Source organism: Diospyros lotus, chromosome 1, assembly GCF_014633365.1.
Source record: "Diospyros lotus cultivar Yz01 chromosome 1, ASM1463336v1, whole genome shotgun sequence".
In the NCBI taxonomy this organism is placed as follows: Eukaryota; Viridiplantae; Streptophyta; class Magnoliopsida; order Ericales; family Ebenaceae; genus Diospyros; species Diospyros lotus.
This window is the reverse complement of record NC_068338.1, coordinates 51,642,937-51,668,626: the sequence shown is the minus strand read 5'-3', so window position 1 is coordinate 51,668,626 and position 25,690 is coordinate 51,642,937. Positions and strand designations below refer to the sequence as shown.

The following is a 25,690-nucleotide window of genomic DNA, read 5'->3' as shown; positions in this document are numbered from 1 at the left end:
AATGAAAATCTGATTTCTATCTCTCTCTTAATTCTCCTTTCCCTCTCCCGTCTCTCCCTCTCGTTCTTCTATTCTTCTGTTTCTTCCCCCTTCTTCTTCTGATTTCGCCCCTTATTCTTCTAATTTCCTCTCCCAAACCAAGCAATGCTTAGTTCTAAACCTATCGGATCCTTCCGATTTCCGATCTCATCCTAGATTAAACCCTAGGTTCGTGACAGATCATTCCTATCGCCCGATACGGGATGTAACAGGATAGGCTCTGGGCAGGCATTCTAGCATTCATATTTCCGAATCATCTTGCACAGGTTATAGAGAGTATTGAGAGAGAGCATTGCTCGGTCCTTGTATTCTTGGAGGGAGGCTATTGATTCATAGTCAGTTGTGTGAGAGGGAGTGCTGTAATCTTGATCGCTTTCTAGTGGATTTCTAACGGGCTTCGAACAGTCTGGATGTAGGGCATATTCATGTCTGAACTAGGATAAGTCTCTTGTCTCATTTATCTTTCTGTTATTGCTTTGTTTTTCCTTCTATCTTGTGTAATTCTACTTCTAGTTCTATCGGGTGAGTGCTGGTCGCAAGAAAGTAGGATTTCTTGTGTGGTGTTAGGTCCTATATTCAACAGATACAAGTAAACATTAAACAACCTCCCTCAATACCAAAATTGGGAACAGAACTTGTAGGCATAGAATCCCAAAAAAGAAAATATATGCATAGGCCTAATTAGCCATACATCAAGGTGAACCACCATTACCCTTTAACCTTTAACAAGGTAGCAAAAGGGACAAGACACCACAAGGCAATCAAGCTTGATGGAAAATACAACCAACCCCCCCCCCCCCCCCCCCCCCCAAAAAAAAAAAAAAAAAATCCCAAGTAAAGGCAAATAAACCCAATCCTTTAGACTAGACTCTCACAAATTCCTAATAATAAAGCCATCAATTTCTTGGAGTTTAAACTCTTGGAAGGAAGACCATATCAGGGGACACATGATAGACTAACTGTTAGGAACCTAGGGGTATAAAGGGACAAATGGGGCTATAATTAACAAAGGGTTGTGTTGTAAGCGGTTAGGGGGTTAGGAGTTAGCAGAATGATTGTTAGGGAGTTAGGAGAGAGCCTATAAGAAGGCTTGTGTAATAGCTGAAGGGATCGAATAATATATGAATGTTTTCCATATTCGCTCTCTCTAGTCTATCTTTCTCCAATTCTCCATACATCTCTCTCTATTCTTTTCTCTCTCTCGTTCTCCCTGTTTCTGTTCTGTTTCCCTCCCCATTTTGTTGTTGTTCTTCTTCTAAATTCCTATTCAAACCCTGGAAAACCATAGGGTCTTGTCAAATGGTATCAGAGCCAACGTTCTTAGCTGTGGATCCAACTAATATCAGTAGTGATTCTGACGATTTAGATGACAAAGAATCTGGTAGCGGACCTAGATTCCAACGGGGGGTCAGTTGGGGTGCGACATTAGAATTTACTAGCGAGTAAGTCTAGGTCGATTACAGGAAGCAAAATGGACGGACGAAAGCAGGTGATCTGAGTTGATGGACGCGAGCAAGGCACGACCCAAGACGAGGTAGTACAGTTAATGCAGGTGCAAGAGACGGTCTTGATTAAAGCTTACGGACGAACACGAAGCTGGTGAAGCAATCTGAGTTTGGGGTGGAAATTGAACGAGTCGCTGGAAGATAATTCAAGAAGCGGCAAGATTCGATGATTCCAGAAATTGGACGGTGATTGGGCGATTCTTGGGGCCAATTGTCAAGTACTTAGGTAGGTTCCTGGTGCCATAGAATTTTAGCGCTTCTTGGGAGTCAGTTGCGTTTAACACCCAAGTAAATTCGATGAGATTGAGTCGGAATTGAAGTCGTGACCAATTACCTTCACTGCATGTGACCAAGGCGTGAAGCTAGGAGCGACTTGGAAGTTGAAGTCGACTAGGCGAGTGTCTCCGATCAATTCTTGAGAGTCGGAATTGAAAGAAGAAGCAGCTTCAGGTGACTTCCGACACAAGGCGAACGACTCCTTTGGGTGACTATTGTGAGGTGATTGTCGCATGTGAATTGTGGCACTTCTATTCGGAAGTTGAAGGCTGTTGCAGGCTTGGGCGATCTTGGATTGGTAGTGGTTGCGAGCAGATTCCGAGCGATTGCAATTGGAACAAGATTCCGACGGCGAGAAGTGGACTCAAGTCCAAGGTGGTGCGGGCAGACCAGGGCAGGTCGCAATTAGGGCAGGAGTTCCGACAAATTCAATACGGTTCTTGGGAACTGTTCAAGGCGAGTGACAAGTTGCTATTTCAAAAGCAAATTTTCAAGGATGGGGATTGGGGAGATGGAGAAAGGATTCAAGGGGAAATGTGATATTCTCAGTCAAAAATTAGATGCATTAATGATGTTGATTTCACTTAAATTCCAGATCCCTGTACCAAAGGATTTTTTTCCAAGATCTACGACGGAAATGACTTGCAAGAAGTGGATGAACTACTTGCAAAGGATTGGATAGGAATCGAGAGTTGCAATAAAGAATTCAATACTCCTAATTTGCAGCAAAAAGTCGATAAATCAGCTGAAGAGAATCAGGTAAGTCCAGATGCTAAGGAAGGAATGGCATATACTGGAGACAACAATGTGACACCCTTAAAAGAGGTAACGGTGGTAGAAGAACTTGCGATTGACGCCAGAAATCAAGAAGCCGGAGAGGTAGTGAAGTCAGATTTTGAAGATCTTAAATCTGTTTCTCTTGAAGCAACAGGACTGGAAGACATTGATTCCTTAGGAAAAGTAATTGCGACACCAATGACGGAGAAGCTTGCTGAAGAAGACCTATTGGTGAATGGGAGCAAGTAGGAAAAAGCTAAGGAGGAGCAAAGGAAACAATTGAAGCAAGTCTATATTGCTCAATTGTTGCATTTGGGGGAAATTACTGATATTGTGGCAGTGGAACTGGTCTTAACAGAGGTTAAGGAAATTACTGATATTGTGGCAGTGGAACTGGTCTTAACAGAGGTTAAGGAAATTACTGATATTGTGGCAGTGGAACTGGTCTTAGCAGAGGTTAAGGAAATTACTAGAACTAACAAATCAATGGAAGAAGAGATACTTGGCATGAAGATCTTTGAGGTATACATTTTATGTTTGCAGAAAAAACAAAAGAAAAAGGTCTGAGGAAGGAGGAAAAGGCTGAAGAGGAGAAAGAAAGAAAAAAGAATGAAACGGCTAGTGAAAGCTGGGATTGGATGACAAACATGGCAAGTTAATGTGAGTTCTTGAGGACAAGAACTCTCTGAAGGGGTGGGGATTGTTAGGAACCTAGGGGTATAAGGGACAGATGGGGCTATAACTAACAAAGGGATGTGTTGTAAGCGGTTAGGGGGTTAAGAGTTAGCTGAATGATTGTTAGGGAGTTAGGAAAGAGCCTATAAGAAGGCTTGTGTAATAGCTGAAGGGATCGAATAATATATGAATGTTTTCCATATTCGCTCTCTCTAGTCTACCTTTCTCCAATTCTCCATACATCTCTCTCTATTCTTTTCTCTTTCTCGTTCTCCCTATTTCTGTTCTGTTTCCCTCCCCGTTCTGTTCTTCTTCTTCTTCTAAATTCCTATTCAAACCCTAGGGTCTTATCACTAACTTTCATATGCCTGATAGGGTTAACAAGACCCTAAGGACCTTCCGTTGGAAACTACATAACCCCGAGGTCCCAACTCCCATTTTTCCTCCCATTAATACCAAACCAGGTAGCATAAAAAGTTATTTTTCTACTTTCATCTTCCTACGTCTATACATTCTTGAAGAGATTTCAACAAACATATTTCTAGAGTGTGCATCAGACTAAATTAGATTCAGTTTCATTAAGATATTCTAAATCCAGGTTTTACTTTCTAAACATAAAAGTATCATACTAAAGCAGTACAAAAGAGTAGCGTGTGTGTCATATAAACTCAAAATAATTCTTAAATGGGGAGAATATGTATGTGAGACCATATAAATTAATAGCAGTACTCAACAAGGTTGCGTTCTTAAAAATAAACCTTAGCTTGGCGAAGCTCGTATATTTCCAAGAATAACTGTTTTGACAGCTCTTCCAAAGCTTGCACCTCTGCTTCCATGCTTTTAATATCTTGTGATAGCAATACAGTAATTCAACAAAAATAAACATTAGGAAAAAGAGCATTAAATAAACTGAAATAAAATATCATGCAATGAAGTAAAACTTAAGCAATGACGTAGGAGACCAAGACATAATTTACATCAATTGAAAAATTGCCTTTTCTTTTTGGCTTATAAGTTACCAAGTTTGTCACATCTCTTTACATCTTGTCTGGTCAAACAAGACTCTCCCTGGAATTTAGTGTACCAAAGTTTGGAAGACACACCCCAATTTATAAAACACTAAGAGCTATTTACTCAATTGCAAGCATTTTCAGACGCATCTCTAACAGAGAATCAAACAGACAATTTTAAATAATGTAATGCCAACCTCTTTCAAAATCAGAGATTCTCAATTGATTACAGTCCAAACAAGAAGAAGGGATCAAAAAGATTTTCCAACCAAAATCAGCATATTGGGCTTTTATACGTGGGCCAACTATAAAAAGATATACAAAGCAGAGTAATGAATGCTCACCTTGCTCTTTTTGGTCCTCTTGCACAGATCGCACAACTGTCCCAACAATTCGCTTGATGAAAGACCTGGCCTTTAACTTCTGTAACATGTAAATGTCAATGAGGCACGTCTGGTGAAATTTTTTATTTCTACTGGTATCATAGAGCCACGAATGTTCAGCGTCAAGCACCAAGCAATTCAAATATTTGAATGCTAAGATATCCATTGAACAAATGGTATCATACAGCGACAACAGCAAATACAAAGTACTTACGGTTATGAGTAACATATTTTAGTTATGTTCTAACTCATGCAGTAGCTAGCATATTTCTGGTAACATATCCAATATTTTCTACTCAGGAAACAGAAATCAAAATTTTTCATCAAGTTATCCATCTACAATCTGATTAAAGCAAAAATAGTACCATCATTTAACGTAGGTCAGCTACGGCTTCTCTCCTATAAGTTGGTTAATGTGCGATGTGCTAGGTTCCTACCACCTTATAGGCTTAGTTGACAATTTTGTAGTAAATATATTGATTGCGAGATCAAGAAAAATAAGTGCATTAAAAACATTAAGCAATTTCAGTGAAAATTTTCATCAAGAAACATAATAACATTAAGCCAAAATTGATAAAAAAAATGGAACACACATAATATATCAAACCAACAGCAAAATTTCATTATCTTATTGACTTAGTGAGACAGTTGAACCTCTTCTGACCCTTGAATTCTCTCCATCTCCATCTGAGAGAGAATGATTTTCTTCTTCTTGGCTATGCATGTTTCAATTGACTGCAACAGTTGTCTTTCCAGAGCCTTAATCTCTGCTTCTTCAATTTCTCTTCCATATTTTGGACAAGAAAAATGTGTCCAAATGTTAGGAATAGCATAAGATTAGAAGGAAAGGACAAAATTAGCAAGTCAATAATAGATATTTCTTATGCTTTTATACTGAGCATAAAAAGAATATGCACTTGCAATTTACCCATTTGGTTACACAAAAGCAGGGCTATCCACGACAAATTAGACATCACCACAAGTAAATGTTACCTGGCTATCTAGTCACCAGTTAAGCAAAAGTGTCACTCAATCAGCAGATTACATCTCAAAAGCATGTTGTTAAATTGATAGTTACATTTTTTTTGGTAACTGTGAAGCAGATAATATGTAAAAAATTATCCTAATAGAGTTGATATTGTGTGATGTTTTCTCAAACTATATATATTATAAGAAGCTTAAATTTTCAAGTTTCCTACGCTATTGTGCTGGTTTGTGAATCAATAAGCCATACAAACCACATAGATACCAAGTACCTTAGACAAACATATTTCTTGCTAACAACTCTGTTTTGGAAGTCCGAAGGGATAAGGTAAACCTTAAACGGGACAATGCAAAACCAACAGCAAAACACTACTAAAACAGCAACACAATACAATAAAGAGTACTCTACGGAATAAGTTATATGCAGCAAAGCATAAAGACAGAGAGCCATGTAACAAAGCAATGATATAACGCCTTTGCATCTGAGTTGTGCTTTGAACCTACCTAATGAAGAGAGAGAGATAACTGTACGGAAGATTTACAGCTCCAAAACCAGATAGCACAGCCATGACAGTCACACCAATGACACCAATTCTGCTGACCAATTGAGTCATGGTGAAAAAACCTGAGAAGTAATAACATGATTAAACAAACAACTAGGGCCTCCAAATTTACTTATTGCAAATCAACTATTTAGGACAAATGTCTGATTAGTAAAACAATTGCATTACTTGTGGAAAATAAAAGTAAGTGGTGCACAGCCAGACAAAGCATATAGAGGGGGGAAGGAAAATTTTCCTCTCTTTGGCACGATATTGACCAATGAAAATAAAATAAAAGAAACAGGTAAATATAAACCTTTATCAGGAGAAGGCATGGGAAAGTGTATGCCCATGCGCCAAAAAGCATACAGGAAGGCCAGCAAGAATAAGATTGCACCAAGTGCTGCACGTTCCTTCCTCACACCTAAGACAAAAGTTCAGGTTCAGTGGATGAAGCTGCTTGTGGGAAATATCACTTAAACTTTTCTTAGTATAAACTAATCCACGAGTAAAATAAACATTTGATCTTCAAAATAAAACTAAATCTTGAAAAATTAATACACACAAAAAAAGAAAAACTAATTTGCAGGATCAGAAATAGCACGAGCATTTAACTTGCCATTGTTGCAAAGCATCAAGTAACAGTGATAATAAGGCAACATGAAGACCAGCAACAGTATCAAACAGAATAAATCCACCTTCCAGTTCATCCATCTCGCCCTACAGCCAACAAGGAACAGAATGTCCTAAAATCAATATACCCTTAATAGAATGGAAAAATGTATATTAACCAACCATCTTGCCTTCGATAACAAGAATTATAACCCACGGACCTCAGAACTGAGATCCATAATCACCCAACCAGGCAGAGACCGAGGGATACAGTTTCTTTGAACAGGGTGCGCTTGAAATTAACCATAACGACAACAAGAAATTACAAATACTTGAAGCATGTTTTCATAATAACCTCAGTTAGGTGACGTTTTCGTTGAGACAACGACACGTTGAGTAATTTGCCAAAAATGGAATATGTGAAGATTCAACGGACTGAAAATAACTGATGATAGGAAGGTGAACACGATTTCTGCCCTTTCCAACAGAGTGCCTGATTGGCCAAATCCCGTAGTAAACAGCAGAAACCTAAAGCGGGAGGGGGGGGGGGGGGGGTGAAGTGGATTGGCGTGAAATTAAAATAAATTTCAAATATATTATAAGTGAAACCCCAGCTGATTTTAAATTAAACTTCCGCCATTGCTCAGCAACGTTCAATTCCAGTGGGAAATTTTTGACCAAACAAGAATCAGATATTAATGTAAAATGTGAATCAAGTAAACAGGAGGAGTCATGAATTAGACAGAGAAGGTGGAGGAAATTAACTCTTTGGATAGGATGGGGATGATCTCGAACAAGACGAGCTGGAGGAGATTGCAGGAAAAGGCGAAGACGACGCTGAAGATGATCTGAACGAGCACTCGCTTCTCTTCGTACTCCTTGTAGAGTCGTCTGTTCAAGAACCACAGCCCCGCCCATCCCAGCAGGGACAGCGATCCCACCACGACCACTCCTTCGTAAATCGCCCTCCCCCACCCCATTCTCTCTCTCCGCCTCCGATGATGAATTGATCTGTTTCTCTCTCGATTTCCGTTGTTTTGCGGTGATAATTTATCCGGCTCTTTCACTTCATCTCAAGGCCTGCCTCTCCAGGATGGATTCGATTACAAGTTACCTGCAATAGATTGATCAACTACGAGTCGGAAATATAGATTTGATTACAACTTTTACTTCCCTTTTTCTGGGACTTTGTGGGGAAGAGCACGCGATGGAAATGACAATTGATTTGGGCCACTTGAGGCAGCGCAGCACGGGAAAGCTAGCCCTAGTCTAGGCCCAACGTTATTGCTGTTTTTGTGGGCCAACCAGCCCAATAATTCAATTGAATTTTAAATAAGATTCATGTTAGATGTATATCCATTTTATATATTTTGGGCTATATAAGGGGTATTATGACTAAAATACCTTACACCTCTATGCGTTTCATGAGGGGTTTTTTTTATCGGTATAACTTTATGTAGCTCAAGGCATACACAAAAGTGTACCAATAACATTTTCCTTTAAATAAATCATAAATTGTGATTTATAAAATATAAATACTATTTATATATCACGTTTGTATATCTTAGACTACATAAAAGACTATTATGATCAAAATATTTCTCACAACCATATACTTCTATGGGGCTCATGAGGGACTTTTTTATCATTAGTACATGTTTGTGTAGTTCAAAGTGTATTAATAACATTTTTATTTAAAAAAATAATAATTCAATATTTGTATATATGTATACATTTTTACATTTAAGTATATATACATACATGTATACCTTTATACATTACGATCATTTAAGTTTGTTATAATTTTTTTTTTGTATGGTTAAAAAGTGTATTAATAATTTTTTTAATTTAACTTTATTTACATTAATTAAAGTTTAATTAATGATATTTACAATAGAGTGAATAACAAAAATTAAATTAAAATTATTTTTAAACTATGAAAAGTTTTGAAATAAATAATTCAAAGCGGTCAAATTTTTAATTAAATCAAAATAATTAAATAAAACTTATTAAAATTGACCATTCGATTTGGTTTAATTTAGTATGATTTAATTCATAAATTTGAGTATTTTGATTATTTTGTTTTGATTTGACTTTTTTATTGAAGAAATTAAAATAATTGAATGGATAAAATATTAAAAAAGATGTTTTTTTTTTAAATTATGATTTTTTTGATTTTTTACGTTGATTCAAAATTTGAAGTTTTTTTGTTTTTTTATTTATTCAGTTAATTTAGTTTTATTTGATTTTTAAAAAAAAATCAATATATTCGATTTGATTAATTCCAACCGACCAAACAATCACTTCTATTCAAATCATAAAAAAATTTAAGTACAAATTACCTAAAATTTTATTGGAAAATGCTATTTTATTCTATTCTCTGCTCATATACTTGACGTGGGGCAATAAGTTATGTTTTCCCGCCCAAAGAAAGGGAAGAGAAGGAAACAGGACTGCGTGGGAATTGAGTCCAGGCGAAACCCTAACGTTCGGCCTTCGACTCTTCAATGGAGTCACCTTGTGTCGCCGATTCGCCCACGATAGCTGAGAATTCAGAACGCAATTTCCAGGTACTTCCGCTGTTCCATTTCGCAATTGTTTATTTTACACAAGTGAATAGATAACTGATCATGCTTGGGGTTCTTTCTGGCCTCAGCCTTTCTTTGTACTTCACAAAGCGACGCATCGCAATTCAGAGAGAAAATTAACTGCAAGAACCAGAACCAGAACCAGAACCAGAAGAAAAATAGATTTAACCTCATCGTCAGTTGAGCAGTCCGAGGGTGAGTTTGGTGGAGAACACATCGACAACAATAACTACTACAATCGCTCGTGGACAAATGCTTTCGATCGTGTCTGGCACAAATTTGAGTCAACCATAAGGGTTTGTGTCACGCTTCTTTGCACATTTACATTTGTTTATCACATTCCGTTGTTTTTGAGAAAATGTTGTAATAGAGAAGCAAATATAAACCATGTGTTCGTAAAATGTTTCATTACTTGAAACCAATGCAACGGAAAGGGAAAAAAAAAAAGGAAATTATTCCGCTTCTGATGTGCCCTCTGCCAAAAGATTCTTATCAGATTTTTAAAGACACAGGATTTGATGATTGTAATTCCAGGATGTTTTGAGGAATATCACTGCAGACGCATTTAATGATATTCATAGCTGGATACAAGAGTCGTTTGATGCAATTCGTTCCTGTGGAATTCCTCATGGTGACAAATCTATTTGGTCCTACCCCATTGTCACTGATCCTCTATCTAAACAAATTCACACGGGCTTGATGTTCACCAGTAAGTATTTTTATGTATTTCTCTTTTTAGCCTTTTCATTTCTTATATTACGATAAGGGCTGTGTACATTTAGGCGAGTCAACTGGCCTCCTTCAGGTCATTTTATTGACTTATTAAATCATAGTTGCACACATACATGATATCTATCTACAATATTCATTTTCCTTTATTTACCTTTAAAACTGAATTCTTAATTGTTTCGTGGTTTGCAGAAAATATAGATTTGGTTGATGATCTATTGACATTTGAGGAACTTGGTTTACATTTGAAATCACATGGATGCCATGTGGCTAATCTATCATCTGACGACTTCTCTGCCAAGAATGGAATTGCTGGTTGTTTCAGAGCTTTATTAAGACAGTTTCTTATGGTTGGACTGGATGTAAGTGAAGGCAATGGTTTATTTTTCCTCAATTCACCTTGTTTCCTTAGATAAAGTGCTTCATGACACTATTATTGTTTTCCCATGTTTTATGCAGGCAGCTGATATGTCTGTCTTGGTGTCATGGTACATTGAACAAGGGAAACATGACAAGCCAGTGGTTGTCATTATTGATGATATGGAGAAGTGTTGTGGGTCTGTCTTGTCTGACTTCATCCTCATGTTGAGGTGTCGTAGCTTCTTCTATCTCCCAACTAATCCCCTTGTTATCTCCTAGCATATTTTCACTCTGTAGGCTATTTACTTCTTGGTAAAAATGGAAATAGCTGCTGAACAAGATTAATACCATTTTTTAGAGAGAGCAACAGGTGATCATTATTCACGATTACACTACACAAAAGCAATTGATGTTAATGAATAAAACAAAAAGAGTACGTCTTTATCAGACACCAAACAGTATAAGATAATTCGTTTCCCAAGTATGCATTTGGAAAGAACATGCATAGGAAAAATGTTACCTCACAGCCTTGGCCTTCTTAATACACACATAATTTAGGCACAGTACAAACCAGAACATTAATGAAATGAACTATAGACAAGGAACCAATGTGAATATAATCAGATTTTGCACACGAATTGTTATATTCCATTTGATGAAGCTAACTATAAATATATAATATTGATTTAAAAGCAACTTATAAATAATTATTTAAACTAGACCTTGTTGTTAGTAAAATGCTATGTTAGAACACATTACACTATTTTTGATAATGCAAATGCCAGGACTCATTGTGTGAAAAATTCCTACCAACATCTATAAAACATGGCACCACCAATTATAATCCACCATATCCATGTTATGTTTTATTGAATGTCTCGTAAATATGTCAATGGTTGACTACAATATACACATGTGTGGTTATGTCAAAGGAATCACTATGTTGGTTTATATAATTCGGACATTTTCTTTTGGAAAGAGAACCACAAGCCTTAACAGTGACTAGATCAAAATGTGAGAGTGGTTATCATGTGTAATGAATGGGATGAATATTTTTGGGCATATTTGGATTATATGTAGATGAAGTCATAAGAGATAGTTCTAGCATGCCCCACATATCACTGTCGTAGAATATTCATATATAAAAATGTTACAGAATTTGGTTATAGGGAAAGTTGATAGATCTCACCTCATTGTGGAGATAGTGATGCTCTTTGTAATTAGCAGATTATGTAAACATTAAATCTCATCTTTAGCTAGAAGTTGAATTATAGTTTGTATAGAAATATGTGCTAGAGAAGTATATCAGCTAGTTTCATGCTTATCCTGTATAATACTTGTATAATCATTTAATAGTTAAGTAGATAATTTCGTGCCTATTAATACTTACCCCTATGTTATTAATAGTGAATGGGTGGTTAAGATTCCAGTCATCTTGATAATTGGAGTTGCAACAACTATCAATGCCCTAAGAAGCATACTTCCGTCAAATGCCCTCCAGTACCTGTGTTGTCGTAAATTCAGTTTAGGATCTCCAACTGAGCGAATGGATGCAATCATTGAGGCTGTCCTTGCGAAACAACATTCTGGATTCAGTGTTGGCCACAGGGTGGCAATTTTTTTGAGGAACTATTTCTTAAGACAGGATGGGACTCTGGCCTCATTTGTTAGAGCTCTGAAGGTTGGTATTTGATCCAGTGTATCTTTACTTTTTTCAGTCTCTTGACAAGGGTGGCAAATCTAGTCATGTGCTTGTCAAATCAGCTTTACTGAGAACTTGTTAACATGATGCAACTACAAGTGCTTTCCAGATATCAATTGCACAACATATTTCTGTGGAGCCTCTAAGCATCATACTTGGGAGCTTATTTAATGAAGATGGTCAGGTAGAGTTTTCTTCTACTTCTGGGCTTATTTGATAATTTCCTTTTTCTAGTTTTGCTTCTCACATTTTTGATATCTTCATTTGAGGTCATAACATCCTTTCAGAAATTTTCTTTTCTTCTTCTCCCTCACCCATGTCATTGGTTATCATAATGCCCGTAATTGGATGTCTCTGACACCACTAGTGTCTTATCAACTGTTGTGAGTATTATTCGTCAAAAAAAAAAAAATGTCATATCATCTAGTTTTAATGGTTGTAGACTTCTTATTAAAGGACATTGCGGCTTAAACCATTTTATCTAATCTGGAGAAATCAGCATGTTTGTCTAATTGATTATCATATTCAGGATTAGCAAACTCCAGCTTACAGTGCAAGGTACATAATCACCATTTCTAATTAGTTGATACTTAAAACATTCCAAGATCCAAAGAGTGCCAATTTAATTTTCTATTAATTAATATCAATACAATTGTACATTGGAAAATCCCCAGCTCTTTTTTAGTGCTTTAATCTTTAACTCTTCGATGATTCTCAACTGTTGCAGGACTTAAGGAATGAAATACATGCATATTTGCCAGAAATGCAGTTCAAGCGGGCTTTTGATCTTCCATCTTGCAAGAGGTACATAGAATAAACATCAATATTGCATCTATGAATTTTCAGCAATTCATAGAGATGCTACTTTTTGAGGACGGTAGGATTCTGAATTTGGTTGCCATTCCATCAGAAGTTATGAATTGGCTGAACGAAATGAAGAAATGTTTGCTCACGGCTTGTCTGATTTAAGGAGATTACAGATATCATGGAGCTCTGTGGTTATGGTGAGGCGTTAAGTACTTCCATTTTTTTTTTATCAATAGCTTTAAGAGTCACTGTCATCTTACTTAATTTTGATATGAAAGCATTTTGTTTTGCCTGTTTCCCCAAAATGATGTTGCTACTTTTGTTTTCCCCTCTGCTTTATTAATTGATGATGGACAAATTTTTATCCTATGTTGAAATCTCTTCTAAAGTTTGTTACTTCTCATGTCATTCTGTCCCCTGCAGATTCAATAGGCTTATTATATATGAAAGAGGGAATTTAAATCCTTTTTATGAATTTCACCTATTAAAAAGTAGCTGCTGAAGTTATTTTAGGTTGTATGTAATTGCATATGGGTGAAGTAGTACTCCAACTAGAAGTAGGCTAATTTTGGTCCTTAATCAAGGTTTTGGTTTTCCAAGTTGCCTTTAAGGCATGATTTCCATGCTTTTATAGGTGACACTTTGAGCAGGATACACACCCAAAGATCACAAGGTAGTGGTGCATTTTTGCTTTTGGAGAGTGTTCCTTTGTTATTCCTTCTTTCCTGATGTGCTATGTGAATGAGGGACGTGTTTCCTTTGGAAGATCATTTTGAGGGCCTTTTTTAAAGTTTGAACAACATCAACTTACATTTAATCAACACCTCCCCTTTTCCCAAATGATCAACAAGGCGTAGTAATGCATTATATTTTTTCAAGGAACATTCCATTCATGTTTTTTTTTAGATGGTTTTTGAGGTTCCTATCCATAAATTGATATCACTTGAATTCTTTCTGGTTTTAACTATATGGATGGCGTGATATATAGGAATTTGTTCCTTGTATAATTTTTACAGCATTCATATTGACCGGCATTTATCTGTCATCTAAATATTTATAGGTATTACCTTAAAATGTCTAACTTTGTTGCAGTGCCTCTATGAAGCTGGAAAGAGTCAAAACATGACCTTGTTAGACTTGTATTGTGAGGCACTTGATCCAGAACTATGTCACTCAAGTGCTTTTGATCCTTTCTTGGGATCAGAAATGAATGTTAAAATGTCTTCAAGTGACCACCACATGCATGGACAATTGCGCATCCATGCATTTGTCTCTCAAGTGATCCGGAAGGTAAGGTAGGTAATCAGAATTTCTTTGAGTTGCTAAAAAGGTCCTTTGATATCTTTTCATTTAATCCAATCAAGGACTTAGATAATTTCTAAGGCCCCTTGGGGACTGCCATCCAATTGCCATAGCTACAATGTTAGCTATGACTTCCCATTACTTTCCCTTATGTGTCTTTATGCTCTCAAACTTATTGCATGTCTTAATTGCTAATCGATGTTATAGTGGGCATGCATAGCGTGATCTTTCTTGAATTGTTTTTCAAATTTTCTATGAAAAAGAACTAGCTATAAAGTGGAAAGCTGGAAGATATTTACTTCTCCATTTCTTTATTTCTTTTTCTTTTGAATGTACAGCTGTTTCTTTGGTCAGATTCACAAATGACTAGTTTCATTTCTTTTTTAGTAGTTTCATTTAGTTTTTTATTTTTGTTATCTTTCTTATGACCCCTGGTGTTGGGGTGGTTGGCATCTTCCTTGGAGGAAGAACTTTTTTTCCGTTAATCCACTGGAGGAATTAGGTGTCACTTGTTAGAATTGGAATAGTGTTGAACGGTAGGTTCCATATTAAGTAGCTCAGATAATTCTTGGTGCAGCTATATCTATTGTATGAACCTGAGATACCAGTATTCCCTTATTATTCTTGGATTGCAGAACTAGAATATAGAATAATGAATATTACTGTTGGTGTTTCTTGTGAATGATTTCAAGCCCTTGGCTAAAATTCATGGGTAGGAGATGTAAGCACATAGAAGGCCATATGGGAACATGCATTTCTCTAATCAAATTTTGATTCCATTTTTTAATATAAAGATGCTTTATTTTATGCAAAAATAAAGAATATAAAGTTAGTCTTAGAAGAGGAGTTTAAAACATCCCCTTTGATTCATGCCAATGGGTGCAATAATTGGGATTGGTGATGTATGGGCAAGGATGGATCTGTGTTCCTCATTAAATTGAGAAAAGAAGAGATGCAGCCAATGATAATTCCAAGAATCTCATGGAAATTTGGATTTCATTGTTTACAGAGAGTGTAGTTCCAGCCTATGTTGTTGCAAGTAATTGCTAGATGCTTCTTTTGACAATTGTCTATGAAATAGATTTAAAATATGCTAAACCATTGTCTGCCATAAGTTCCTGTCTGAAGATTATTCAATATTTTCTCATTTGGTTAATGATATGAGGTTCTTGTTGAGCTATGAGTTAATTTAGTTCCTTATGTATCATGTTGCTAGAGTACTAAATTTAGTTTAATCAGGGATCTACCAGCAGTGCCCCTTTTTCAGTTGCTCAACAGTTGGGAAAAACTTACTGTCGGCATGGCTGAGGTAAGATTATGGCTCATCTCATTATTATTTGACAATGTCTTGTAATTTTCTTCCAATTTTAAAGATTGATGCTTCTTAGAGAACACGAGGGTTCATTTGCACATGACAGTTATTATCCTAACTTCGTGCCAACTCTTTGGCTTGTGATATTTGATAATGATTCATGATATGATAATAACCTTGGTTTCCATCCTTCCTCATATTGTGAATTTTTTTTCTGCATGGTGATCCTAAACTCCCTTAGCAACTCCTGTGTTGAAACCTGGCTGTTATATAACTAATTTGGAATTTTCTGCAGTGGGATATTTATGCTTACAACTTAAAATAATGTGTACACTTGCTATGGTTAGACAAATCAGTTTCAATCAGTTATTTGTTGGCTCCCATGAAGTTTTATCTGAAGTAGAACCATTTTGATTGATATATTGTGATGCCCATAAATAGACAGTGATTCACAAAAAAACCACAAAAGTAAAAAAAAAAATGTCAGAGATCCATTATCTGCTTTTGAAATGAGTGAAATATTCATTAAGAGTACATATCTCATGTCAGCGAGTTCATTGACTACACAATTTTCAGTCCAACTCATTCATTAAGCAGCTGTTCTGTTTTTGCGCACTAATGAATTATGGCCCAGTAGCACTTTTCTATCCTCATATGAAATAGTTGATTAGTAGTTGCAATTATGATTTTAAACGTTGTGCTTTTCCTAGATCCATGCAAAAGTGAGGGAGCTGCAGTGTCGGTTCAAATTTGACAATGACAAGGGTTTGAAGGAAAAGCAAACAAATGTGTCCAAGTACTTCCACGTCTCAACTTTATTGTTTTCATCTAGATAATGTCCTTTTGTAGAATATATATCTTCTCCTAAATTGATATTCGAGCTATGCTTGGAAAAGTTTTGAAATTGTGTGACATTTTCTCTAAATTTATTTGGCCTTTTACTATGATATCTCCATTTATCTTTTTTGTTTGATGAACTAATTACTATATGAACTTGTTTAAGTTTGTTAAATTATATATGGTAATACAATTTGATGATATCTCCATTTGAAGTGATAACAGCGTTGCCTTAAATACAAAATGGAGATGGTATGTAAAGTTGTTTGTTGTTTTATGTGCTAGCTAACATGGTTTTCAAAGATGGTGAAGGAATTTGGATTTTTCTGCCAAACACTGTTATCTTCATTCTTAATTTGAATTAATTCTTCCTTTCTAGTAGAGGAATCTTGGGGAAAACTTAATGCCAGCTCCTATAGTTTGAGGCATGCTGTAGTTGAGAGTTAGTATAGATGATGGTGCTATCTTTTGGATGAGGGTACAAGGCTGGTATATGTTCTTCTATTTTTGGAGTGCCTAACATGGAAGGCGATAGAGATTTGTTATAGGAGGAAAAATGAAGATTTGAAGTGAAAGAGGAGTTAGGGCAAATTGGGAAGATGGTAAAGATCAACTGAAGACAATCTTGGCTCTTGTTGCTCAAGGAAAGGGGCAAGAGCACTTCATTGTCCATAACATCTGGAATGCTCATAGAGGCAGAGTCTTATTGGGGAGTTTTCAGTTGGGGTAGGCATCAATTGTGGTAATTTCATTCTTCTATCAAGACCATTTTGGTACTCATTTGATCTGTCAACTCTCGCATTGAAATTGAGGCATAGATGTCTTGCATGCCCAGCCTGTCCAGAATTGAGTGATCATTATTCTTTGATATGCTTTTGATCAAGACATTTGCAGATCGATCTTTTGTCTTCACATATGATGTGCAGATTTTTCTCTTATATTGTTGCACTGTATTTTTAATGATGTTGATATATTTGCCTGATTTAATTGATTTCAGGGTCTTTGTGGAAGTATGACCTTAATTTCACTTAGATATGACTAATTTCGCAACTACTGGCTTTGTTTAATCAAGCTCATTTGACAGGAGACAGAAAACTAGAAGCAATTTAAACGTTGAAAAGGGTGCAAAAGGATTGAATGAGGAAGTCATCGCATTGGTACATTGCATGGTTAAGTAAGGGCATTTTCTTCTTATATTCTGTCATTTATTTCTTTCTCAGTGGCATTTTCATGCCCTTAACTTTGCCTAATAACTGCATGTTTGCCTTTAAGATGCATATTCGAAAGCTTAATATGTATTTTTGAGCCCTTTTTTCTAGCAACTTAAGTTTTTGGAATTGGTACTTACTTAACATATACCTCTGGTTCCAGGTGGTCTTGAGTTCAAGTCTTCATGTTTGTTATGCACTCTTATACTGTGTCAGTGCATCTGTGTCCACTTGCAACTTGCATGTAGGGATGTAAATGGAATAATGAAATAATTAATTTCATTATTTGCAACAATGAAATTTCTTGCTGTTTTGCTATTGTGATGGCTAATAGTACATCAACAGTCTTAGATTTAAAAAACAACAACAACAACATATCCAGCCTTTATCCCACTATGTGGGGTCGGCTACATGAATTCTAGACTTCCATGTATTTCTGTCTTTTGTCATATCTTCGTTTAGATCCATATACTTCATATAAAACTTTAATGTTTTTCTCAAAATCTTCTTGGGTCTGCGTCTACCTCTTTTTTTGATTAATTGTTCCATTTCATAAACTCTCCTCACAAGAGCGTCTCTTGGTCTCATTCTCACATGACCAAACCATCTTAGTCTAGTCTCTCTCATCTTCTCTTCGATTGGCACTTCTCCTACCTTATTACGAATAATTTCATTTCTAATTTTATCTTTTCTTGTATGGCCGCACATCTATCTTAACATCCTCATTTCCATTACACTCGTCTTTTGCTCATGCTGGTATTTGATTGCCCAACATTCTGAGCCATACAACAAGACTGGTCTTATAGCTGTCCTATAGAATTTTCCTTTCAGTTTTAATGAGATTTTACCATCACATAACACCCCCGATGCATTTCTCCATTTTAGCCAACCTGCCTTAATTCTATGTGTGACATCCTCGTGAATTTCTCCATCTTTTTGAATCATTGATCTCAAATATCGAAAATGGTATTTTCTTTGTAAGATTTGGTCTTCCAATTTTATTATAACATCCTCTACTCTTGCATTCTTACTAAATTTACATTCCATATATTCTATTTTCTTTCTACTTAATTTAAATCCCTTAAATTCTAACTTGTTTCTCCACAACTCAAGCTTAGTGTTCACTCTTCTTTTGTTTCATCCACCAACACTATGTCGTCTGCAAATAGCATACACTATAGCACCATTGTTTGAATATCTTTAGTGAGTTCATCCATTACTAGAGCAAATAAGTATGGACTTAGTGCAGAACCTTGATGCAGTCCTATTGTAATTTTAAATGGTTCAGTATCCCCCCCGCATGTTCTGACCCTTGTCTCTGCACCGTGATATATGTCCTTAAGGCCTTGTATATAGGCTATCTTAAATTTAAAGAAGTTGGTGAATTTAGTTTTTAGCCTTGAGCTTTAGGTTGGGGGTAGTATGTCCTTGTACAGCCATGCTGACAACTAATATGACAGTATTCGTTTAATTCAGAATTGGTTCAATTTTTCTGCAGATTATTAGAGAAATATGCATGGTATGAAGCTACAACCTTGCATAGACAATTCCAACTTGTGATGTTACAGCTCTGCGAAGAAATAATTACAGTGTCCTTGGTGTTTATTAATTATGCCTGTCAGGAGAAAGTTTTAGTTGATGGGTGTCCATTTGTTCAGATTTTTTTTTCTTGTTCGATTCCATCATATTGTTCAAATGTATTACCTCACAGTCTCTTGATCATGAACAGGAACTATATGCTGCCCATTGAGTGCATACCTTTCCATGAAATTGCCTGTCTTAAGAATGTAGACAAACTTCAGTTGGTAAGTATTTTGGCAACAGTTTTACCGGCATATTTTCAAAACTTTCCTATTTGCTATAGAGAAGTGAAAGTCAACTATTGGTGTTAAGTTATTGAGAAGTTTTATTGTTACCCTTTCAATAAGTTGATAGGTCCTGTTGATTTCCACCTTTAGTTTCTAAGTTTGATTCTTGTCTGAGACAGCACCCTGGCCAATGTGCCTGATTGATTTTTGTGATGACATGAATGACATTTTATTGGAAGTTTGATCTCTCCATATTAGAATGTAGATTCTTATATATGAGTGAATTTTCTAATGATTGGTTACACCCACTTCTGCAAGAAGCAGGATTGGGGATGTTAAAAACCTAATCTACTAAGTTACTTGTGGACTCCCTTCATGTGCTTCCCATTTAGCCACTTTGCCAACTGTCCAGATAAGGTGAAGTATAAAACTTGGCAGTGGATCTGCTTAAAATATTGTTGCTCCAGCTGTAGGGAAATTAGGGATGCCAATTACATCAGAGATATTAATGGCATAAGTAAAGAAATCTGAAATACATTAACAAGAAAATAAGTATGTAAATTCATACATAGATGGCAAATGACTGAGGAGATGTACCATGGATTGATGAATGCCTTGGGAAGAACTTGTAGAGATGCAAGGGACAAATTTCTTTCTGCCAAGGCTGGAACAAACATCAATTCCAGTAGAACAGCTACAACAACAACAAACAAGCCTTAATCCCCTAAAGTGGGGTCAGCTATATATTTTTTACACCTCCAGCCTTCTCTATCCATGGCCATATATTTGTACGGCCATTACATCTTATATCATATTTAGGGGTTTACCACCAGATTTTCTTTGGTCTTTCTCTCCCTCTTTTGCTACAAACTTCCTCCATTCGCCTCACAAGGGCATCTATTGATGTTTTTTCTCATATGTCCAAATTATCTTAATCTTATCTTCAATAAGCATCCGTCCAGCCTTTATCATATATAATCTTGGTTTTTATTTTGTCTTTTTCTTTTTTTGTAGAAACAACTACGTAATTGTGAGAATCCCACATCACCTTAGCAAGGGAGACTTGAGCTATATATAAAGAGGAGGATCCCTCTACCTATGAAGCTAGCTTTTCAAGTTGGAGTTCTACTTCTGACTTCTCACATGGTATCAAAGCCACTGATGAGACAAAAACTCTAGCCGTCGTTGTGTATTGTTTTCCAGCGACTTTTAAACCCTAACTGTCACTGCCCATACCGAAACCCCACTGTCCAGCCACAACCTCACCACACCGCCACCACCCTTGGGTTCGCCGCCTCTAGATCGGCCGATCGTCGAAGAATCGCCGTCGCCGGACCAGCCATGCGCCACCGCCACGCATTGCCTCCGCCTCCATGCGTTAGCGTGTGATAGCGTGTCCGCTTGTCTTCTTTCGTCGGATTCTCCAGATCTAACTGTCGTCGACCCCTAAAGCTGCTTCTGGTGTCAAAGTTCTCACCATATCTGACTTCGGTGACAGTTTCTGCTGGTGCTACTTCCACTTCGGTTTCTGCCATTACCCCTACTGCCTCTCAATCCTTTGTTGTTTCCAATCTTGGGACAACCAATATTACTACTATCAAGTTGATAGGATTTGCCAATTATCTCTCATGGGTAGCCTCTAGTCAAAATATGGTTCAAAGGGCAAGGCCAAGCAGATCATCTTATCACGAAGGCTGAAAGTGTGCCAGAAGGTAATCAAGCGAGATGGGAACAAGTTGATGCCCAATTATGTAGCCTCCTATTGCAGTCTATTGATCCATCTATCATGCAGCTCTTTCGCCCCTTTGAAACTTGTGATGATGTGTGGAAGGAAGCTGAAGAGTGTTATATAAACGACATCCAACGTTTGTACATTGTGGTCTCTAATATCAAGAATCTCAAGTAGGAGTCGCCTATAGAATCTTATCTAGGGTAGGTTCGGGCTCTCATGTAAGAATTTGATGCTCTTCTTCCTCTTACTACGACTCGCACCAAGCAGATTGCTTAACGAGAGAAGTTTTTCATGGTTATTGCTCTCTCTGATCTAAAACCAGAGTTTGATGCTATCAGACATCAAATCTTGACCAGCTCCGCTAACCCTACCATGAAGGACTCTTTCAAAAGATTGTCAAATATGATAGGTTTTTTCTCTCCTAATTATTTTCTCACATGGTATCAAAGCCAACCCTTGGATGGGGGACTACTCTCGGTCGTGGTCATGGACCAGTACCTTGCCCGATCACCTGGGCATGTATTAGTTACTGGAGAAGCTTCGGCGTGAGGGGGAGTGTGAGAATCCCACATCACCTTAGCAAGGGAGACCCAGGCTATATATAAAGAGGAGGTTCCCTCCACCTATAAAGCTAGTTTTTCAAGTTGAAGTTCTACCTCTGACTTCTCACAGTAATAAATATAACAACAACAAAATGTCAAGTTATCATTCATTTGTTTGCCTACAGAGATGAGTGTAGACTTGAAATGTGTTGGGAGAAACCTCAAAGTAGGCATTATTTCTATAGTTTTCTCTTTTCTTGTTGTCAAAAATGGGTGGGACAGAAGAAAAGAAAGAAATTAGTTTCGTTTACTTTATTATAGTAAATATTTTTTGCATTAACCCTTGATACAATTTCTGTCTAACCAAATTGTCCATAGACCGCTATAAAATATCATAAACCAGAAATTTCTTTGAGATTTGCCCACAGCAAAAAGAGCCTACTGTTCAAATAGGTCCAATAACGAGAAGGAACAGACCAGGAGAAGCCCCACCAGCTAAAAATTTCACACCAGAAAGGAAATGAATTTTATCTGGGAATGATTTATTGTGCCCTCTCTGTGGTGAAGAAAAGGAAACTGCTGGCCACTTATTCCTTCATTGTAAATTTTCATGGGTTTTCTGGTGTGAAATTTTTAGCTAGTGGGGCCTCTCCTGGTCTGTTCCTTCTCATTATTGGACCTATTTGAACAGTAGGCTCTTTTTGCTGTGGGCAAATCTCAAAGAAATTTCTGGTTTATGATCTTTTATAGCGTCTATGGACAATTTGGTTAGAAAGAAATTGTATCATATTTGAAGGAGCTGCTAATTCTGGTTTGGATTTCTTCCACCAGGCAATCATGAGGCTGGTGGAATGGATCCAGGGATTAGACTCATCTTTTCCTTATGCTGGCTTGCAGTTGTTCTTTCCTTCATCCCCCCTTAAGCATTGGTGTTGAAGTTTTTCTTACCTTCTGTTAGATTATGCCTTTTTCTTCTTCTGTTCATTCCTAAACACACCTGGTATGATTTTATTTTTCTATCTTTTGGTGATGTCTGTATTGGGGTGGATGTTCTGTTTCGGGGATCTGTATTTTATGTTTATTGCATCTTTTCTTATGAATAAATCTCTGCCTCTATAAAAAAAAAAAAAAAGAAGAAGATTATTTCAATACCTGAGCTTTAGTTTTTTCTTCAATTCTGTTGGTTTTTTATATTATATCTTGTGCACTCTACGCACTGTAATAGGCATTGATAGGGGACCCAAGGAGAACAATACAAGTTGACCTTTTGGAGTTCTATAAGTTTTTGAAGTGCAATTGCTGCAGCAAGAGTGACAGTATGCCATTTTCATCCATGCATGACACATCAATTATGTAAGTATCCCTACACACTTCTTATCTAATGAAAAGGATTATATTGAGATGAAAATGGTGACTACTATGTTTTCAAGATTTCAGATTTCATTAGGTATCTAATGAAAAGGGTTATAATAGAGGTGCTGTCTGTCAAGTGGGTTTTGTTCGTTAGGTGTATCGTAGTATGCTGCTCCAACTTTTACTGATGTTAACCGTTCCTTATTCCCCATTTCTGATATGATTAATCCAATACCTGCTTGCAATAAATGTATTCTTCTGAAGACATTGCAAAAGAACAGTGAACTGCATGACATCCACAGGGAGACAGATGGTGTTTTATTTTTTGCAGCATTGATGATTGTTAAGCCCTTTCCCAGCTCAAAAAGAGAAACAAAACAAGTTTTTTGCATCTAATTCTTCCCTAGCAAAAGCCAAAGCATTACTTTTCTCAGTCTTCCATGTACAGTTTTTAGAGCACTTTTTCCTTCCCCCTGATTTTAGTTTCAATACTAATAGAGAACACACCTAGTGACATTCATAGTGGGGACTATGTAAATATTTTTCTGTGTTACCTTTAAGTTAAATATGAATTGATGCTTCTGTCGTGCCTCACTTCATTGTTGTCCCAGGTACATGCTTGCTCAAGAGCATGGTGACCTTATCAATCTCCATGACTGGTATCAATCTTTCAAAGCAACTATACTTCCCCCAAGAACCAGAGGGAAGCACAGATTGAAACAGTCACCATCACCCAAGAAAAGGAAGGATAGTAATGAATCTCAAAACAAGAGTGAAGCATCTATTCAGTATCCTTCTTTTTCTCTCTTGGTAGCATTTTTTGCTCATCACCATTAATGTGCTGTATCTGACTTCATTCCAATTTACATGCATTGCATCAAATTGAGGATTGTGGTCTTGGGGCAGCGGCAGTCAATTTATTTTTTGCTCTGAATTTCACTAGGCCCAATGTACTATTCAAGTTTTTATTACAGCAGCTATTTTATTTTTAAATTGTTTTGATGCATATGCACCCAATTTTTTTGACCTTAGTTCTGCTTCACGTAGTCTTGCAGCTTTGTTTCTTGTTGGAGCTTCCACATGTTATACCTAATTTTGTTTCTGCTGATATTGTTATATGTATTATTGGCTTTGAGTGACGTTGACATAACACCAGAAGCATTTCCTATTTCAGCAACAAAATCTACCCCTTATAGTATACAATCATTTTCCAGGGAGCTCGTTGTTTTTCCAGTTAAACCATCCTTTTTTATTTGGAAGAGTTAACCATTCAATCTGGAGTCTACCAATTTCCAATTGATCTCAGTAGTTTCACCGCCTTGTCATATCTTGCATGTCTGCTAACTTTCCCAACTGTAGTAAGAATTCCATTTTGAGGACTCTTTATTTTCAGTTTTAGAGCAACCTGGTCCTTGAAGGGCTTTTCCTTGTTTAACTTGCGAGTGTTTAAATTCGGATCTTGATTGATTTTTGTTTCCTGCACGATTTCTCTTGTTGCCATAAGTAATTGCAACTTTAGGATGGAAAAAATTAAGTAGTTTAGCGTTTTGAATCTTGATCGTTTTAGAGGATTAGTGAAACTATGATAATGAAAATGTTGACGTATTGATTTGTGGGTTCTTTTCATTAGCCTTGACGCGGGTACAAAACCTTTGCTTGACATGCATATTTATATGGCTTTGTAGCCATCCCACTGGTTGGTAGAGACCCTTTTTCAAATTAACTGATTTGGCAGTGACCAAGACATAGATCTTTCACATGAGCCCGGTGGATCCCTGGAAATCCTTGACTCGGTTTGTACAGGGCACAATTCTGCAGGGCAGTTACAGAGCTCCAGATTACAGGGTTGCTTCGGATGCCTAGCAAAAGACGTCCTGATTATGTCCAGAGAGTTGCCTTTGGTCTGTGACACTGCCAATTGAAGAGGTGTGCTGCAGCTGCTTTTTATTTTATATTTTTACTCTCTGCCAAGCTTCCCCCTTTACCCAAGAAATGAATATATGGTGGAAGAAATTATTAACAAGATAATAATAATATTATTTTGTGGGCATGAAGATGAAGGGAGATGTCATAGTAACTTGATAAGAAGAAACGAGATTTAAGAGGAAAGTTTGTCAAGATGTGAATTGTCGGGATTCAATATCGTGTATGAATATGATGATGCAATTTGGATTTGGAACCAAATAGCAAATTGTCTTCTTCTGTCAATTCATTATTCAATGATGAAATTTATTAAATTAGATTTAAAATTTTTCTTTTTCTTCATTTGGATATGGACCCAAATTTAAATGGTTTCAATAAAAGCATATATGAACAATAAATTTAAAATTTAAAATAATAAAATTAAATGACTAAATTCAAACGCAAAGTAGTCTAATAAAATAAATAGCTTTATTTATTATTAGTAATTTTAAATAAATATCTCTTTTACGAGATAGCTGATTCTTGTCACTTGATTGACTGATTCTCTTTGTTTTGTAAATTTTATTTTTTTATTTTATTTTAATCTCAAAAAATCTTCTCAGTATGGCGTCAATCTCCATCAAATTCAAATTCAAATAGCCCATTTCTTCACGCTTTGTTTTGTTTGATAGTGAACTAAATAAT

The 25,690-nt window shown here is 36.5% G+C and overlaps 2 protein-coding genes across 3 annotated transcripts in view; one reads left to right on the top strand and one right to left on the bottom strand.

Moving 5' to 3' along the window:
• Positions 1-8,026, bottom strand: part of LOC127804453 (GPCR-type G protein COLD1) — a 29,687-nt gene extending 21,661 nt beyond the window's left edge. The window contains exons 1-7 of one of the 2 annotated variants that reach the window (XM_052341318.1): positions 7,569-8,026; positions 6,811-6,911; positions 6,508-6,615; positions 6,154-6,274; positions 5,320-5,449; positions 4,627-4,705; positions 4,031-4,119 (exon numbers count right to left, since the gene is read on the bottom strand). In XM_052341318.1, the coding sequence (XP_052197278.1) occupies positions 4,031-4,119; positions 4,627-4,705; positions 5,320-5,449; positions 6,154-6,274; positions 6,508-6,615; positions 6,811-6,911; positions 7,569-7,783 (843 nt within the window). In that variant the 5' untranslated portion in view covers positions 7,784-8,026. The remainder of the gene's footprint in view (positions 1-4,030; positions 4,120-4,626; positions 4,706-5,319; positions 5,450-6,153; positions 6,275-6,507; positions 6,616-6,810; positions 6,912-7,568) is intronic. The other variant, XM_052341321.1, reaches the window with a different exon arrangement.
• Positions 8,027-9,221: 1,195 nt separating this feature from the next.
• LOC127804131 (origin of replication complex subunit 3) lies at positions 9,222-25,259 on the top strand. Its single transcript, XM_052340881.1, has 17 exons — positions 9,222-9,373; positions 9,460-9,687; positions 9,926-10,100; positions 10,313-10,482; positions 10,580-10,710; positions 11,888-12,161; positions 12,292-12,366; positions 12,910-12,986; positions 13,093-13,186; positions 14,082-14,284; positions 15,531-15,600; positions 16,314-16,399; positions 17,525-17,614; positions 19,378-19,453; positions 22,956-23,083; positions 23,695-23,871; positions 24,887-25,259. The coding sequence occupies exons 1-17, from the start codon at positions 9,311-9,313 to the stop codon at positions 24,990-24,992; spliced, it is 2,223 nt and encodes a 740-aa protein (XP_052196841.1). The 5' UTR covers positions 9,222-9,310; the 3' UTR covers positions 24,993-25,259.
• Positions 25,260-25,690: the final 431 nt, after the last annotated feature.

Excerpts from the sequence above, each read along its gene's own strand:
- LOC127804131 (XM_052340881.1), top strand. The coding sequence starts at position 9,311 with ATGGAGTCACCTTGTGTCGCCGATTCGCCCACGATAGCTGAGAATTCA. Across the intron at positions 10,711-11,887 it reads GACTTCATCCTCATGTTGAG|TGAATGGGTGGTTAAGATTC; the intron begins GTGTCGTAGCTT and ends TGTTATTAATAG. Across the intron at positions 23,872-24,886 it reads AAGAGTGAAGCATCTATTCA|GGCACAATTCTGCAGGGCAG; the intron begins GTATCCTTCTTT and ends CGGTTTGTACAG.